The 18,819-nt window shown below is 34.4% G+C and overlaps 1 protein-coding gene across 1 annotated transcript; it reads left to right on the plus strand.

Annotated features, from left to right (window-relative positions):
* The first annotated feature begins 1,620 nt into the window (after window positions 1-1,620).
* On the plus strand, window positions 1,621-18,789 carry LOC149416604 (uncharacterized). The gene is made up of 8 exons (XM_089641421.1): window positions 1,621-1,770; window positions 3,422-3,616; window positions 4,635-4,772; window positions 10,139-10,393; window positions 12,840-12,929; window positions 13,030-13,365; window positions 16,531-16,626; window positions 18,506-18,789. The coding sequence occupies exons 1-8, from the start codon at window positions 1,705-1,707 to the stop codon at window positions 18,647-18,649; spliced, it is 1,320 nt and encodes a 439-aa protein (XP_089497547.1). The 5' UTR covers window positions 1,621-1,704; the 3' UTR covers window positions 18,650-18,789.
* The last annotated feature ends 30 nt before the right edge of the window (window positions 18,790-18,819 follow it).

An 18,819-nucleotide genomic window follows, 5' to 3' on the forward strand; every position in this document is an offset into this window, starting at 1 on the left:
ATACTTACTCCTGATGAGGTGAACTTCAAATGTTGTAAATAATAAAGTGATGTAAAAAAAGTTATTTGTTTTAATAAAATAAATAATGCCATCCCAATGTGATAAGTTTCCCGAAGAAATTTTCTTATTAAACGCTTGTTAATGGTCAAGTAATTTTGCATAACTATTTGTATTGTTAGCTGCATATTTAAATATTCGCGCCAGTCATTTGGTTCGTTCTTATGTCTATATTCGTGAAACTATACCTGCCGAGCGTATCGGCTTATGGTATCGGCCATTTTCAAGGAACCTCAGAATGTGATGGGTTTATTTATGCTCAGAATGGTTTATTTATGCCTTAGGTGATTGGTTTATTTAAGTGCCTTAAAACATGCTCAAAACCACTCAGAACGCGTGATTTTTTACAAAGTCAAACATTTAACACGTAATTGTGGATAATTTTCAATGTAATGTAATTAATCCAATGGATTATTAACTTTCTAAACATATTTACTTCTATATTATCCAAAAATTATATGAGCAGAAACGATGTTTTTTAAGAAATCACGAATCACATGAGGCGATCCTATTTCAGTACGAAAACGGGTATTATTTTTTCGGGTCCGGTCGCTTGCAAACCGAAATTAACCATACGGTCAGTTAAAATTGGGGGGCATAGTGGTCGTTTTTTTGCCTGCAGACCCCGATTTATTTACCCGAAACATAAGATTTGAATTTGACCAATCAAAGGGCCGAAACCTTCCAAATATGTTGGCGTAATTATACTATCAGATGATGGTCTGAAGTGGTCTGAATTCGCATGAAGTAGTATTTGTGGAAAAATCATAATTTTTACGGACATCAATGCCAGGCATAGGTTCGAACTTTGAAAGTAGTTTTCTCTGGTTCTATGGGACCGAACGGAATGTAATTCTGTAATCGTACTAAGGATTGTGGTCTGAAGTGGAATCAACGACAAAATCAAGAATCAATATCAATATCGATGTAAAAGAAGCTAAAAGCCTTTCTGGTCTTCGTGGGTTATGCCTAAATACTATAAATAATAAGTTTTAGATGTACATATTGTAAAGTGTCCTTAATGTAATAGAAATAAGTTGTTAAAAGGTTTATACTAGATATATAAATGTAATTTCTTTAAACTAAATAAAAACACAAAAAAATACAAGACTTGGGTTCGAACTTTGAAACCCGTTTTCTCAGGCTGTATGGGGCCGAACGGATTGAAATGTTGTTATCTTCGTGAGAATAATGGTCTGAAGTGAAATCAATGATAAAATCTGTGTAAAGTAGCATTTGTGGAAAAACCTAAATTTTGGACATTAATGCAAGTCTGAAGTGAAGTTCGAACTTTGAATGCCTTTTTCTCAGGGTGATGAGGCCTTACCGTGGCCTAATACACCTTTTTACTTTGAAACCCGTTTTATCAAACTCTGTGGTGCCAAACGGACGGAAATTTTGGATACTGATATAACCATATTTTATTTTTACCTTTTTAAAATGAAATAACTCTTGATTCTTAATTATTTGGATATTTGAGTACTACGATGGTATTTATTTGCTAAAAAATATTTAAAAATAAACTCCATAGACAAAACCAAATTGTCAATAGACGTGAAATTTTCCTTCGCCGGATGTCAAAAATGTCAATGTTTGTTTGACAGATGTCTTCTCAGTAAATACTAATTTATATGTTTTGTGCAAAATATGGAAGGCATTCCGTCCGGTGACCTGCAAACCAAATACCAAAAGTTGGCCTCTGAATATTCTAAAGTAAGCGAGTTCGAATTTTTATTTTCGGGAGGCCTTTCTCTTTGTAGTGGTGCGTATTCGTGTGTTTATAGGGATTACTTTATACTGGTGGGCGTAGTGCATCATTATCGGACTGTCTTCAAACGATGTTCCAATTAATCTATATCCTCCCATACGTTTAGTTTCTACCCGCCAATCGATAATACTGCGTTATCAAACACAATTTGACTTTCATACATAAATGACACTAGGTATTTTCTCAATGAGAGGAATGCAAATTTCTCTTTGCAGAGTTTCTCTTGTTCTGCACTATTTCAAACCAATAATGCTATTGTCTCTTCTGTAATTATTTCCCAAACCGCCGCACTTTTAGGCACAGATGATGGAAATTACACTTTGTTTCAACAATTATTACGAGAAACAACTATTGAAACGAAACTTTATCAAGTGTCACTCTATACAAAAAAAGTCCAACATGGCGGCAAAGTGATGGTTTTATAAGGTAAATTTTTAACTCTGAATAAAAATGCAATTATAATTCATCTTTTACCATCTAAATATTGTTTAGATCGTAAATCCATCCCGACGATAGATCGACAAAAGATTCTGACGTAAATCATTGTTTCTTGTAGTAATTAAGTTGAAACCAAGTGTAATATCCATATTCTGTGCCTATTACAAGTGTGGCTGTTTTATCTTGTCTTTTATTGTTTATTTATTTTCAACAGTTTCGTATTTTGATTTGATAATATGAACTATTGATCAATACAAACATTTAAATTCATAAACATCTTCATTATAATAAACAGCCGGTGTTATCTGCTTGCATGAATGCCTCTCCAGTTTATTATAAATCTTCTCGGTCCTTTGTAGATTGGTTCCATCCGTTTTTTCAAACTTTATTACCTAATGGATCTGTTGCAATTATCATTTATTCTCATCCAAGGCATTTTACCAACGGTTTTACCAATCTGTTTCATTATAAGTAAAGGGGCATTTTGAAATATGTAAGTCAGAACCGCTTTGCACTTTCTAAACTTAACAATATTATGATTGTACTGTAAATTAATATATATATTTATATGGGTATTTGTGCACTTCGCTCTCAAATATTTTAACAATTGTTAAAACATGACTGCATGTTTTTAGGGATTCGACCAGTAGTGAGTTTTGTGATTTCACAAAAAACAAAAGTATTCAGTTTGTTTTAGACAAATCGGTAAAGTTGTCCAATTCCACTTAATGCAAAGGCTCTTTTTAAAAAGACAACAATTGATTTTATGTAATGGAGACAACTATTTAAGTCGGGTGTTTAAGTAAAGGTGTACAAAATAGGTTTTTAGGTTGTTAGTTTGGGTTATTTTTATAATTTATGCATATTTTATAACCTTCAAACTTAACGTTGAGAAAAAAATGGAACCATTTATGCATCTTTTACCATATCCCCCGACATAAATAGTTTTTTTCTTGTAGTAATTAAGTTGAAACCAAGTGCTATTTAGTTTATTGGACAAACATGCTTTTTTTAAAAACAGCGCCATCTGTTGGATGTAAAATCAACACCCGCTGTTGTTTCTCTATCTGCACAGACACACTAAGCCACAGCAACGTGTGGCGGAGATAATATGAAATAATTAATAATAAATTGGATAATTGTTTACATTATTAACAGATAAGGTCCCACGTCCAAGTGTTGAAGAAAGGCATCTTTGATGAACAGGCCAAAGGGTCGGAGCTGAAGGAGCTGCTGAAAGAGCGGGAGAAGAACTTACGGAAGGGAGAACTGGAAATAGATTCCCTGAACTTTAGGAACCAGCAGCTAACCAAGAGGATCTCTGTCCTGCAAGATGAGCTCGATTGCATGCAGGTTCATATATTTTTAAATAATAATAACCACTCAAGTAAGGGGTTTTCAGTTTTCGACTCGGCCATTCTATATCTGTTCTCTATGTTTTGTATCCAGCTTTTTATTTGAGTTTATGTTATAATCAGAGATGTGCTTTATTTCAAATAAATCCATTTGAAATGGAAATGCAAAATGCAAAATGGGTATTTTCCATTTTGCATTTTAAATGCTTTTCTCAATGCATTTTCCTTTTTAAATGCTTTTTTGCAACATTCTTCCTACTATCTCCACTCATCTTTTTTTCATAAGCCCCAAATATCAGTCGGTCCTCAACCTCGCTATGAGAGATAATTTACATTTGTCAAGTTGCTCCCTGGTAGGAGCCCTGGCAATTGAGTGATACCATTACAAAAAATACTGATTCAAATACTGAACATGGAGCCATGACGCTGTAATATTAAATGTTAGATAGCAGTTTCTATGTTTTTACATTGGCAACATTAGTCCCGCGCAAATTTTTTGTGGTTTCATAATCTGTAGTTCTTGGTGTTTTTGGATTTACCATCATGTAATATATTTGTTCTACATCGATGTCCATAATTAAATGACAAAATTGTTTAAAAATTCTATAATTATTTTAATTGTTTGACCTGAGAAACCATTTTGCATTTTCAATGCATTTTGAAAATAGGTATTTTGCATTTTGCATTTGAAATGCTTTTCTAAAAACCATTTTGCATTTTGCATTTTCAAATGAAAAAGTTTTGACCCATTTCCATTTTGCATTTCAAATGGTTTTGGGTACCCATTTTGCACATCTCTGGTTATAATGTTATTGTGAATGAGAGTCAGATTTTGTTATAGATTTTAGTATATACTACAGTATAAGAAGCTTTTTGTCCAAAAGTCAAATGGAACAAATAATGGTCGTTCCTATTTTGACCATTCTGTGACACTATGTTCTTCTGCGTTGATTTCAGCACCTGTTGAATGAAGCTAGTACTGAACACTAATAAAGCTGTTATCACCTCTGTTTCAGTCACAAAAGAATACAAAGAAAGGCAAACACAAACCTGAGGAGCGAAGTGCCAACCACCAGGGGGAGGTGGCCAACAATTTGCTGCTTCAGGATGAATTACAAAAGAAGATAATTGAGAATGCACAAATTGTTTCGCTGGTAAGATCCAATATTTGTACTCGTGTGGACACTTGATGAAATTCTTTTTTTTTTTAAATTTCTTTAACCACTCAGAACATTAGAACGTCAAAAGACGTAAATATGATAATAGCGGTCAAGACATTAGAACGTCTTTTCATGTAAACGCGCGAGATTTTACAAAAATTGATTTATTTCCATCACTAGTATACGGATTGCCATGATTTAAAAAACAGAGTATCGATAATGAATAACGCTATGCGTCTGTATTCAAGAATATCTATGGAATGTAGAGGTGCATTATCTAAGCCGATTGAAATTGTCAAGATGTTCGTTAATAATTTATTGCGTTTCTAAATAATTTATTAAAAATATTTTAGTTTGGACGGTTAATATTTTGAGCTGACTAATAGTTTTTAAATATGTTTCTTCAATATATAAAGTGTTATTCCTTTACGCTACTCAGAAAAAAGTACATTTTTCAAGGCTTTGAAATAATGGTAAGTGATTTTTACATATTTTTGACGTTTTCATAAAATGTATATTTAGAAACGCAAATATTTACGTATAACAACACAATGCGATAGTGGATTTCATAATCTTTCCAAAACATTTTTTAGAATGAGGCTACGTTTCCCAAAACGTGAGTTATGAAGATTTTAGTAAAACACAAAAATTATCAAGTTCTCAAAGGGACACAACAAAAGGGTCTTCAACAATTACCAGGAACATGATTACATGGAGATAAATGATGGACTTGCCAAACGTCACAGCGGTGCTGCCAGGGTCTCTTATCTATGTGAGGTGTCAGCGCTTTATTAGCAGCAGATACATACCTGGACGCTGTTGCTGGACGCGGTGGACTCTCTTACTGCAGCAGCTGGTCCAGTTCCTTCACCACTTAGGATTCTTGCTGCAGAGTCTCCATCTTCTATCTTCGCAGAACGTCACAGCGGTGCTGCCAAGGTCTGGTATCTGTGAGAGGATAGTGTGTCAGCGCTTTATTAGCAGCAGACACATACCTGGACGGATGACGAACCTCGTGCTGGCACTGTTGGTGGACGCGGTGGACTCTTTCGCTGCAGCAGCTGGACCAGTTTCTTCACCACCTGGGATTCTTGCTGCAGAGTCTCCATCTTCTATCTTCGTGTCACCTGTTCCTTTACTTCATTTTACTTAACTTAACTTCACTCTATTTTTGTAATATTTATATTTTCTGTAATACTGTATCAACTGTAAAGCGCCCCTGAGGTGATATCTCACAAAAGCGGCGCTATACAAATTATCCAATAATAAATAAATAAATGAAATTCTATATCTGAGAGGTTAAAGAAAGACAAACATTCCCGGGTTACGAATAACCTGACAATATTTGAAAATCTCCTACTTCTTTTTCTTTCGTATGGTGGGGGGCCAGAGGGGTCATCTAGGTGAGCCAGTCTAGGGCCTCAGGCGTCGCCATGTGGACCTCAACAATCCCGCCGGGGAATGAATGGAGCGGGCATCCGTTGACCACATGTTCGGTGGTCTGCACCGCACCACATTCACACATCGCCGACTCTTTAAGGCCCCATCTGTGCATCATGTGGGCACAGTGGCTATGGGAGCACTTTAACCCAGGCTGTCTCTCGGTGGGGTCCTGTATGAGATGGCCTTAATTGTTCCCCGATATTTATCGATTCCCCTTGGCTGGGAGACCTATCGGTCTTCGGCCCCTTAAATAGCGGCATAGTTTGTAGTTTGGAGGCCCACTTAATTTGGTATCCGCTTCACTCACTGCACTACCTACATGCGCGGTAATAATAATGTGCCGCTGGCATCGCGAACAGCGCGGTGGACACAACCGTTGCGTGTGGCAGTTGGCAAACTATTTGACTCCTACTACCACCACAGTAAGCTGAAAATGTTGCTTGTGTTGTGATGGAGGACTTAGCCAGCTGAGGAATTGAACACACTACGCCTGGATGGGACCCAAACGCGATGTCCACTCGGCCACTGTCCTTTTGTTATTTTTCTCCCTGCTTTTCTTATAAACATAGACAAAATATCAATCACTTTGACATACTTTACTTTCCCGGCATAAGTTCGTTAGCGTAAAAATTGCATTTTACAGGTCGAGGTTTTTCTAAATATCTAAGGTTGTGTTTAGTAAATTAATTTAAAATTAAAAACGTATGTATATTATTTAGTAATGTTAAATATGATTTGATGAAAATACGATAATTGTTTCAAATTCAAGTAGTTTTGGCTTTTACGATGTAGTGTCGTGCCCCTTCTAGAGTTCCACGTCAATACGTCGTAACGCTTTCGATATCATTTTCGATGTTTTGGTTTTGCTTTTTGTACTTTTCGAAGGAAACTGAGTAACAATTAAGAGATTTATTTTATTCGTTTTTAATGGTGATAAAAAAGTATCAGTCCTTCATTATATTTATTCATTTTAATTTACAATTCAGTAATTGCTTAAATAAAATAAAATAAGTAAAAATAATAATATTCTTATTTAGGCGCGGTTTTGTGGAAAATGTTCACTCCAAACATGTATAAATAGGTAGAAAAAAATTAAAGTGTCTTTTTTGCATTGTTAAAATACCTACCTGTTTTTTTAAAAAAAATTATATTAACTCCACACAGTAGGCTTTGAGGAAAATAATTTCCCTTAGGTCTTTTTAAGGAGAGAAAGGTGTCTTAAAGAGACCCATGTTGTAGGAGGGAGCAAACACAGAGGCTGGCAAATCATTCTACAGCTGTTGAACTCAAGAACGAGTCGTAGAAGCAACCCGTTGTCATGTGATAAATGTCAACCGTGTACTGAAGCGTGTTTCCCGATTCCCGATAAATAACGCTAGTTCTTCGGAGCATCTTCCATTGTAATACCAGTAGAACAAGGACAGAATACTTACCTGACGCCTGTGCTCTAAAGATTGCAATTCGCCTGTTACGATAGGGGAATCTATCTAACAGACCACCCGTTACGAGCAGTACCAGATGCGGCTGCTAAATTTAGCAGTAGGGCGCACTTGCGATTTGTACAGGGTCACTATTAAAGTATCTGCGGGCCCTGTACAGTACATCCAGCTGCTATGAGGCTAACTTGACTCTGGCTTCGATGGAATCTCCGTGCCTGAGCTGGTCCCTTAGGACGGGTTGTTTTGGAGAATTTGAACAATTCTTCAAATTTAAAAGTTAATTTTCAAGTTCTGTGAAAGATCAAGTTTTGTTATTATTTCAGTTCTGTCAAGCAACTAGTCTATAATGATATAATAACAGAACCTGAATAGGACTTTAACAGAACCCGAAAATGAAGGTTGAAATATGATTGTTCAAATTCTCCGAACTAACCCGTCCTTAGAGTTACACCATGTGATGATTTCAAAAGATCAACAATGTTTACATTGCACCTTCTATCGGTAAAGAATCCATACTTGATTATGATTTTTGAGGATTCTTTGATCGTTTCAATTTTGCTGATAGGTAAGCCAATGAAAATTATTTCAAATCTTGATGCATCGTAATTTCTTGGAGTCGGTTCCGTCATTTGATATTATGACAGGTCACTCAAATAGGGCCCGAATTATCCTTGTCTAATAAAATACCAGAGTCCACCGACAACATTTGTTTCAAGTGATATCTCCACGTTTCATTTGTTTCAACATGTGTTTCAAGAGATGAGTCGTGTAATTTCTATACCCGCTATATCAACTTTCATTGATTTGGAGAAAACCGCAAATAACTGTCACATCTCTAGCGTACATAAGTAAATGCATTAAAATTTTTTATATAATGAATTGGAGTAATAAAATTTCGAAAAGCATTTATTTTTCTATATATGTCTAGCAATAATTAAGTAATTTCGATAAATAAAATGGATATAGCGGATTTTGATACTCACTTCGTGATTTTGAAAGTCAACTGAGGCGACATGGCGGGTTTAGAAACTCACGCGTAGATCATTTTGACACACGAACGTGGCGTCAGAGCGGCGGCCATATTGTATTTTGGCAAAATAACTGCTTGTGATTCGTTGAATCCGATATAGCGGGTTTTGATAGTGACTTTCTGTATGATATAGCGGATTTGGTTTCTCACTCGCAGTTTTAACATGGTTTTTGGTCATGATAAGGAGGGTTTTGAAACTCAATTTTAGGCTCCTCTTGTTGCTCGCAAAAATGTGAACAAGATGTCATACTCAGATCATTTTGTCAAAAAATCGGATATAGCGGGTATAGAAATTATAGGATTCAGATATCTCCACGATTTTTGTACCTAAAAAAAAAATAAATATTTTTTTCGATATACGCCTGATGTTTTGACCTTGAAATGCTGATATAATTTAAAAAAAAAATTTAATATTTAAAATTACAACTTCAACTACTCGAAAACTAAACCTCAACTCAAAATAAATTATTCAACTGTGTAAACGCTTGTACTAGGTGTTTCCGTACTTACTGCTTTTATTTTTTATTTATTTTTAACATTTAAGAATGTACTCTTTTATGTGACTCCTTGCCAAATAATTAAAGAAAAAATCATATGTTAATGCATTAATTATGACTTTGGTTGCTGCATTTCATGAGGCATGATGCCAGTCCATGAGGATGTGTGTTTTAAGCAGATTCAATAAAAAAAACCAAAATCATCAAATTATCGCTTACGATCTTCTGCCGGGAAAGGCTCAATATTATCAAAGAAGTATATCAACAGCATCCGTGGTCGAGGGGGTAAGGCTCTCGACTAGCAATCCAGAGGTCGCTGTTTCAAATTCCAGCGTTCAGAACAAAATTTTGATTAACCTGTGTTATTTCAAAATTTATTAATTATTTAAAATAATATATATATCACAGAGTGGAAGATACTCTCAGTATCACCTTAGTGTAAGAACACCATTCAGAATTTAAACGTTGGTTGAAATGGCTTTATTCGTGTTTGGTGACCAGACTGAATAGCCAGGTTTAGCCTCACAACATTCCCAAATTGGGGATGCCATAGTCTCACCGGCTGCAGACCGTTAGGAGCAATTGAGATTCTTGTGAGTTATTCACATAAAAAAAGTAAGACATATCCATCGATCATTGTAGAAATGTATTATATATTTGTACAGCGCCCTTGAGGTGATTTTGTACAAAAACGGCGCCATACAAATCATCCAAATATTATTATTATTCAAATTTTTTTTTACATTTCCAAATTAAAATTTTGAGATTCTTATCAATTATTTTTTATGGGAGTGTAATAAAGTTTTCCAATTTAATTATTAACAGAATCTTGGCAATAATCATTTTCTTCATATTTTGATAATTCTGTTTTTAAAACATTTTGTGTTGTTTCGATTTAATGTCTAATATACGGCATTATTTGATACATATTGTATATTTAATTAATTGCAGATGGCAGACAAGGAATTCGAGCTGTCACAACTCAATCTACGGCTTGAAGACGCCGAGCGAACTCTAACCGAAGTGGAAACCAAGTTTAAGTGTGAAACGTTGAAACTCAGAAGTCAGAACCAAGAGCTGCTGATGAGCCTGGAGAGTGTTTCCAACAACAGAGACAAGCACAGCATCACAAACCAGAACGCCCTCTACAGACAAAGCCAGTTGCCGAGCTTGAATGGGGATTTCTTGTCAGAAGGCGGAAGCTTGGTAAGTTTGATGATTCTTCGACTGCAATAAATGCCGCACATCGCGTAAACGCATTACGAAGAATTTACCGTAATTACGTTATTTTTTATGTAAATATACAAAGATAATGATAATTGTTTGTTGTAGGTAAATAAACAGACAACATAAACAAATTTTTATTGTAGATACATTTTTCTTCTTTCGATTGATGCCAAAAACAGTTATAGCCTGTCTGAAATCTTAAAAGTTACTGCCTTTTTCGGGTATAAAATATAAAATTCTGTATTCAAAGATTTTTACAGTAAACATAGCACATATTTTTGCTGTTGCTAGTAGCTCACTGCACTTGCCTTGATTTTATGGTATTTTGAATATTAAAAAATGCTCCTAGCATACTAAAATATATTTTATTCGCTTAGCAAGAAAATGATGTTTCTTAATATTATTCTAGCTTGTCGTTTCGTCACTTGCAATTATGTTTATTTTATCTGTGTTAACATTCCAAGTCAAATGTCAGAATTCCAAATTCAATTCCAATTCAATTCAAAAGTCACGATACTGTATTTATTTACAGGAATGTTTATTTAGAAAAAAAAAAAATCACATCATCACATATTATAAAATGTATTATACTTTTTAAATTAGAGAGAAAATCTACATTTCTCTGAATATAAGTAGCTATACTGGAGAAACTAATTCAGATAATATGTTTATAAATAAACGGTAAAATTTACAAAAACATTATTTTGTAAACAGCAAGAGTAAGTTATTGTATTTTGGCATTTCACCCCTGTCATTCCAAGGCATTAATTACATAAACTCATTTTTCTTGACTTTTTTCAACATAGTATTTCGGAATGTATTATATTCTGTGACTGAATTATGTTTCGTGTGCTTTGTTATATGTATAATATAATATATTACTTTGTTTATATTTCTTGAAGTACAATATTATTAACATTTTTGCTTAAACCTTAGAAGCCGGAGCCCTGCAATTGCAGTGTTGGAAAATTGTGGCCATGCACGTCACGAAGCACTGCAATTGCAGTGTCGCCCTTATACATTCATTTTGCCTTTGGATATTAATTAATTATTCAACTGGGTTTGATAAATACAAGAATCAAAATATCACTTTATCAAGTATGGTATTGTCTTCATGTTGGCCTTAACCTTTCCTTATCTGTGGTGCGTATCTACTACACATTGCTTCTCATAACTTTAATAACTCTATAAATATAATAAATTCTGGGTTCAGATTTTAGGTATTCCTCCGTTATACATTTATGCACTGAATTAAAAAATAAAATTTTACATAGTTTTCAAATTCAATTAAATATCAGAAACAAATACACCAATACAATCAACCGTGTGACACTGCTACGCGAAGAGTGTGCGAGGAAATGACACGCTATTGATGTCCAGCTTTAGCTCGCTATGCGGGAACATGAGAAATCCACACGTCCGCTGTTGTATTTTGATTTAGACTATCGAAACCTACAACCGTATAGCTGTGTGTGTGCTAGCCGCCAGCCAATCGGTCGCGGACCGTCGTTAGATGTGGACCTCGCACGTTTTTTTAGCATCTGCCAATGGTTTTTTCATGTTTTCAGCAATTGAATTACAATCATTATCACTTTTGATATAAAATATAATAAACATAATCGATTAGCTATGAATATTCATATTTTTCCGATATTAAATCGCTTATTTTGAGATGTGTATTGACTACACAGCACCAGAACGCGTGGATTTTTTTAGCACAGTAAGGGAAAGGTTAACAGTTAAAAAGTTAAGTTGGTGAATCTAAGTATTGTCGTATAACCCCACTTCTAAGGGATCGCCTTCACTGGCTTCGATGCCCTGAAAGAATAGAGTTTAAGATCTGCTTAATGACCCTCAAAGCATTGCAAGGAATGACGGAATAGACTTCCCTCAGCTCTTACTAATCTCCAGAATTTGGCTGAATTTAAACGGGCTTTAAAAACAGAATTATTTAAAAAAATCTTACCATTCATAAATCTTAACTTCTTTTCGATATTTTATAAAAAGCCATATTCTAAAACTTCCGGTAATTGTTTGGTTTCGGTTGCCTCCTTATTGTACCTTTTAAAATGTCTGCTCAGAAGATTCTCATTTCTGAGCACAAACTGCCTCCTGTTTTTAGTTTTGATATTCTTGTTTTGTCCTGTCCTGCTGTTATTTGTTATTCTAAGTTTTGTATAAACATCATATTCATCACTTTGAATAAACAATATATTTAGTGTTATAATATTCGATCTGTATTGGATAAGGCACACTGTAGGAATAATTTTAAGAACATGACCAATAATACTAAATTACCGTTTTTATGTTTGTTATAGTTAAGCGCACTTGAAGTGAAATGACACTAAACTGTGCTTTATAACTTATTATTATTATAATATTGATTGCCATATTAAATAACTTTGCATAATTATCATTATTTTAGATGGGCAGTGAGGATGCTCTGTCAGCTGAAGAATCCCATCTCAACGAACAGCTCAACAAAAATAGTCAACAACTGGCCAAACTAGAACAGGTTTAAATTTTACCAAAATACATAATTTTAAGAGCTATCTACAAAACCTTTAACTAATCAGGCATTAGGAATTATTAATAATTCAATATTTTGTTTTCAGGATAACCAAACTCTTAGGATAGAATTTGATCTAATGAAAATGGAAAACGAAAGATTGAAAACTGAAGCTCAAAGCGCAACACAAGTAGTGAATAAAAAAAATACAGGTGATGGAAGCACAAAGGGCGGTGAACTGGCAAACAGTGAATTGTCAATCTCTGGAAAAACAGACGGGATCATTACGGAGATCCTGGGGAAGATGAATTGCCCCTTCATATTGAGCAATGAAGTCATGCAACGGGAAGAGACTCTCAAGACGTATTTCAGGGATAAACTCACGGCACTGGCTGCCGAGAGGCAGAAATACGAGAGCATGACTAAACACCACATCGACGAGGTAAGTTTATTGGTTTTATTTAACGCAGGCACAAGATTTTCTCTGCTCCAAGCCAGTAGAGCTAAGACATCTCTGTTTGGAGAATGTTGTGAGGCTAAAGAATTGCCTTACTATATAGATCTGGTCACTCACTCAAGCGACGGAGATTTTCAGGTGTTCGGTTTTCAATTCAGCTATTCGATTTAATTAACATACGAACTGCTTACTGCTGTTTAAAGCCAATGAATCCACCTACATTTTACCGCTTATCCCATATGTTTAGGTTTTATAAAAATTATAATATCATTAAATTTATAATTCATAAAAATAATTCATATAAGTAGATAACATTCAGAGCAATGTTTCATCTCTCATGTTATCTGATGGAAACAATTCCAGTCTCAATTGTTTCACAAATTTAAGTTTTAACCCCTCATGCCTCTGGCACATTGATCATTATATTTCTTAAAGGTGCTGTCAGAAAGTCGAGAATTTGTGCATTTTTCTGCTTAAATAAATCCAAATTAATGGAATATTCTTGAACGTATCCGAAAACTAAAACTGTTTTTGAAAGGTTTTTTCGCCTAAATATCGAACTAAAATTGCTGATAGAAAGAAAATAAAAACACATACACATTTTATTAGACAAATGTATTACAAACAATGAAGTAGAATTGCTGATAATGAAAGAAAATAAAAGCCGATACACATTATATTAGACAAATGTGTCACAAACATTATTGCCAGCTCCCTTTTTTGTCATTTCAAATGAGAATAATTAATAAAAAAATCACAAAGTTGTATAGATTTTTCTCAAATTGCGATTGGAACCTTTTGTTTAATAGAGGTGTACATTTTAATTCTTCTGTAGTTAACTTCTAGATTTGAATATAAAGCATTTTTTTTTAACACTGTTAACCTGTCCGGTGGTGAGTTTCTGGAAAGAAAACGGTCCCGCTGGAGGGAGTTTTTTCAACAATCAAAATATAGAAAAAAATAAATGCCACCTCGTAGAGTATAAAAAAATAATAAAAAAATCCTTAGAAACTAGCACGAAAAAACAAATACTAAGCTATTTAGAAGGAAAAAATAAAAACAATTTTGCAGAAATCGCCAACCATCGAAATCGGAGCAGATTTTTGTTTTTAATTAATAAAAATCAGATTCACTTACCATAATTTTAATGATGCCAAGGGGATCAAGGGGGGAAAACTTTTTTCACACACTTACAACTTTTTTCACACACTTACATATACGTATTATTATTTACACTTACACTATTGTATTTTCATTATAAAAATTCAACATAGGTACACAATGTATATGCAGTCAATAATTACGATAACAAAAACACTAATCTTATTATTATGTACACTATCTTAGGAATAATATTGTCTTCACTAACTAATACTGCTTTTTCGTATGGTAGTATTCGAAACATGGATATACGCAAAATGCAAGATTGCAGTCGGTGCACATATATTTCGTGTCACTTCTTTTTTGAGCTCGAACTGCTGTATGTCTACACACATAGCGTTGTCATTGAGTTCGCTTTCCTTGGGCTGCAGTTTCTGGTACAAGACGGAGAAAATGTTTTCCTTAAAGGCGAGTTGGTTGATCCACTACTCTCCTTCCTCCAGGTGATGCCGGCCTTGGCGTGTGATATTTTTCGATCATTTGAGACACTAAGTTTTCCCGGAATTCGTTAAATGATAAAACCTTTTGCGTTTTCAAACGATGCAAAAAGAAAGCATTAAGTGTTCCAATGTCTATCAATCTGAAGAAAATTTTCTTATACCATTTTAGAGAATTCCTGGAACTGCTTGCGAAGCCCAATATGCGGTCCACTTTGTCAACAGCTCCCATATTCTTGGTATAATCTAAAACTACCTCTGGTTTTATTTTATTTTCTCCCGTGGGGAAGTCAATTTTATCAGTAACAATCATTGCATCTTTATGTATGTTACTAAGCATAAGTACATCCCTTTTATCGTGCCATTTCAGCGCCACGAGATTGTTCGAATTCAAAGACTTCATTTCAGTTAGTTGAATCGAATTCATGAATAATGGGCGTAAACTTACCCTGATCCCATTTGCGATGATCAACTTTTGTCTTTTTGGATGTTGAACAACTAGGTTAGAGTTTCATCCTCATCAGATGTATCAGATTCGTCGGATGAGCTATCCGAATAATAATAATAATACTTGGATGACTTGTATAGCGCCGTTTTTGTGCAAAAACACCTCAAGGGCACTGTAAAATGTATTGGCAAATCATGAAGATCCTCTTAAACATCTTCATCTTCACTTTCGATTAAAATATCAGCAATGTCTTGTTCATTCAAAGGGTTAACCATTTTTTATAAGAGTAAAATATTTAAATTGAACAAGTTATCAATACGAATCACAAAGTCAAATCACAGTAAAACACTGTCCAAATTATTAATAACCTAAAATAATAAAATGTCAATGATAATAACAGTATAACGAATAATATTTCAAATAGTTCACAGCACTCAGATTCACTATTGAATTTTGTTCAAACTGTCAAAAACTGTATTCAAACTGAAAACAAACACTGTCGGTACAATATATGTAATAAATATTCACATCCAAACACGTGAGATAATTTTGAATGCAAGATGATTAGGTTATTCAGTCTAAAAACAAACAAAAACCACAAATTTCACTTCACAAAAGACGTCGCTCGCAATAAAAATATTGTTTACCACCGACTACCAGACGGTGACGTCACGAAATATTTTAATTGTGAATAACTCCGTTGGTAATGTACCTAAATCGCTAAAAACTTTTGCATGTTATGACAAATTGTCCCTAGATGGCAGTAACTATCGGTTTTCCGGAAGAAATTCAATAATTAATTAATTTTAGGCGCAACCGTACGGGTACGGTCATACTCCTTACGAGGAATTTTTTTCTCACCGTACCTGTACGGTCATACCACCGGACAGGTTAAGATCATATTCTCACCATGAGACAGCAAAGAAGAAACAATGTGAACAGATTAGTCTGAGGTGTTAAAGAAACTTTTCGACTCAGTTGGTCTCATCTGGGCATTACTAAGATTATCTGATGGGAATTAGACAATTCCAGTCTCACAAATTTGAATGTTAACATTTTTTTTAATTTTTCATCAGTTGATATAAAGATGTATTTTTATTTCAGGCTGATGCTTTGCATTCTCGCATGGAGTACTATCAGAAGGAGAAAGAAAGCTCAGATCAGGCCCTCCTTAGCACTCAATCAACCATCTCCAGACTGGTAATATATTTTTTCTGTGCAAAATTATAATAAATAAAAAATTATTCATTCAGATACAACTTCTAGTAAATCTAGCAGACCTGTTTTGAGTTCGGTTGCTGCAAAAAACTTGCATGTATACAATACTTTCATCGATATATCAACTATAGATATGGCGTGACAAGTTTGGTTGAATAATTCAGCCCACTAATGGTTAATTTAATGAGCAAACTCCCCATCTGATTTTGTCGCCTAGCTTCGAAGGCATAATATCTTGGGAGACAAATTTGGGAAACAAAAAAAGGCAAAATGCAATGTTTCTTCCAATCTCTAGACTGCGAAATAATGCACTTTCTTTTTTATAAATGTTTTCGTAACCCAATTTTAGGAACTAATAATTTTGGATTCAGTGTCATTTTTAACATCCGCATGCCATGTCTAGACTTTGTTGGTCGATGTATACGTTATATTAATTAAAAGCTATACAGGGTGTATCGGCAAGTACCTGACAAACTTTAATCAGCTATTCCTTAGCAAATTTGGAGTAAAAAATGTTATGGGCACTTTGCTGTCCGGTAACATTGTTTTTCAATTAAAAAAAAAAAAAAAATCCACACTCCGTCACTGTCATATTGGAATTGTTTCTCGTGTTCAACAGCTGTTATTAGCAAGTGTGTCAAAAAGTGTCCTCGCTCTTTCGTACACTCTAAATAATAATAGTTAAAAATGAGACGAATGGTGCCATGCCATTTCGTTGTGATTGTAAAAGCGCGCCAATGTAGGTACGTACGTACATTATTCAACGAAACTCGAAAAAAATATTGCCAGACGGATTTTTAAACTTTGACAAAGGATAAAACATTGGTGACATGTGGTGAAAATATGAATAGTAAATTTTTTATTAAAAAAAAATGTTACCGGACAGCAAAGTGCCCATAAAATTTTTTACTCCAAATGCGCTAAGGAATAGCTGGTTAACTCTTTGCACGCGGCCGTATCAACTGTTGTTACGGCAAAAAGTCTATACTCACACGCGGCTGTATCAACAGTTGATACGGCAACTTTGACGGCCGATATTCCCGCTCTCTTTCGTCATAAATGTATTTCTTGCTCACTTGGACATTTGTAGAACTATCACGATGCTGACATCTACAACAATTTCTCAAAAATAAAATTGTATTTCATAAAAAAAGATCGATAACCAAGTGCGCCTCTTCGCGCCTTTTAGTCCTTTAGTTTACATTTTTGTCAACGGATGGCGTTAGTACTAGTTTGTCATTCACAACTAAGAATGATAAGTGATCATGGTGTCCCACTTGTGTCTATAAACACAGTGGCCTAAGTACACACACACCGAGGGTGGTTTATTTATGACGCCGAGTGAATGGCGGGACCACATTCAAAAGATACGGTACGTCTTTGTATGAAATTTTATGTTTTTGTTTTTATAAACATCTAAGAGTGTTGACACACGAGGATTTGTTTTCATATTGTGGAGAATAATCTGTTCTGTCTATATAGTCCAATAAATCATGCCAGAATGCTATAATTTGACATTTAATTGCATGCATAGGTATTTGAAAATATGTACCGCGTACGGGTATAGATAAAACGGAGCAAATTAACGCGTTCAAAAGGTTAAAGTTTGTCGGGTACGTGCCGATACACCCTGTATATATTATACCCAGCTTCTGAGAGGCTAAATTAACTCTGTCACGTAAGATTACACCGAGGATGTCAATGAAAATCTCGCACAATAAATTTTGGTGTTGATGTCTTTTAAACTTGCAATCAGACACATTTGGGTCTTTGAATCGATATATTCAACCCATCAGTAATAATGTGGTGAAAAGGATTGTGGGTAACATAATTTATTTATAAATATTAATTGTATTTGTAGGAAGATGAGTTACATTCAACGAGCACGAACTACGAACAACAACTTAGCATACTGACGGAACATTTGGGAAATCTAAATGATAAGTTGACCCATCAGTTTGAAGAGATTCAACACTTGAAGATGCAACTGGGAAAGAAAAAGTGACTATTCAACAACTCAGTTTCGATCTTCTAATTCTAAAATAATGTATTGTGATTATATTTTTATTTGAATTTATTTATATCTCTACCTATATTATTGTTAAAACTATACAAGATAAAAATAATTAAAAAAGCATCAAAATGAAAAAGAGTTTTAATTTGATAAAAAAAAAC

Source organism: Hesperophylax consimilis, chromosome 16 (genome assembly GCF_061612785.1).
Source record: "Hesperophylax consimilis isolate HC1 chromosome 16, BYU_Hcon_1.0, whole genome shotgun sequence".
NCBI classification, from domain to species: domain Eukaryota; kingdom Metazoa; phylum Arthropoda; class Insecta; order Trichoptera; family Limnephilidae; genus Hesperophylax; species Hesperophylax consimilis.

What these genes read in the sequence shown, in the direction of transcription:
- LOC149416604 (XM_089641421.1), top strand. Translation starts at nt 1,705, where the DNA reads ATGGAAGGCATTCCGTCCGGTGACCTGCAAACCAAATACCAAAAGTTG. An exon ending in TGGCCTCTGAATATTCTAAA is followed by an intron (nt 1,771 to 3,421) that starts GTAAGCGAGTTC and finishes CATTATTAACAG; the next exon opens with ATAAGGTCCCACGTCCAAGT. An exon ending in ATGCACAAATTGTTTCGCTG is followed by an intron (nt 4,773 to 10,138) that starts GTAAGATCCAAT and finishes AATTAATTGCAG; the next exon opens with ATGGCAGACAAGGAATTCGA.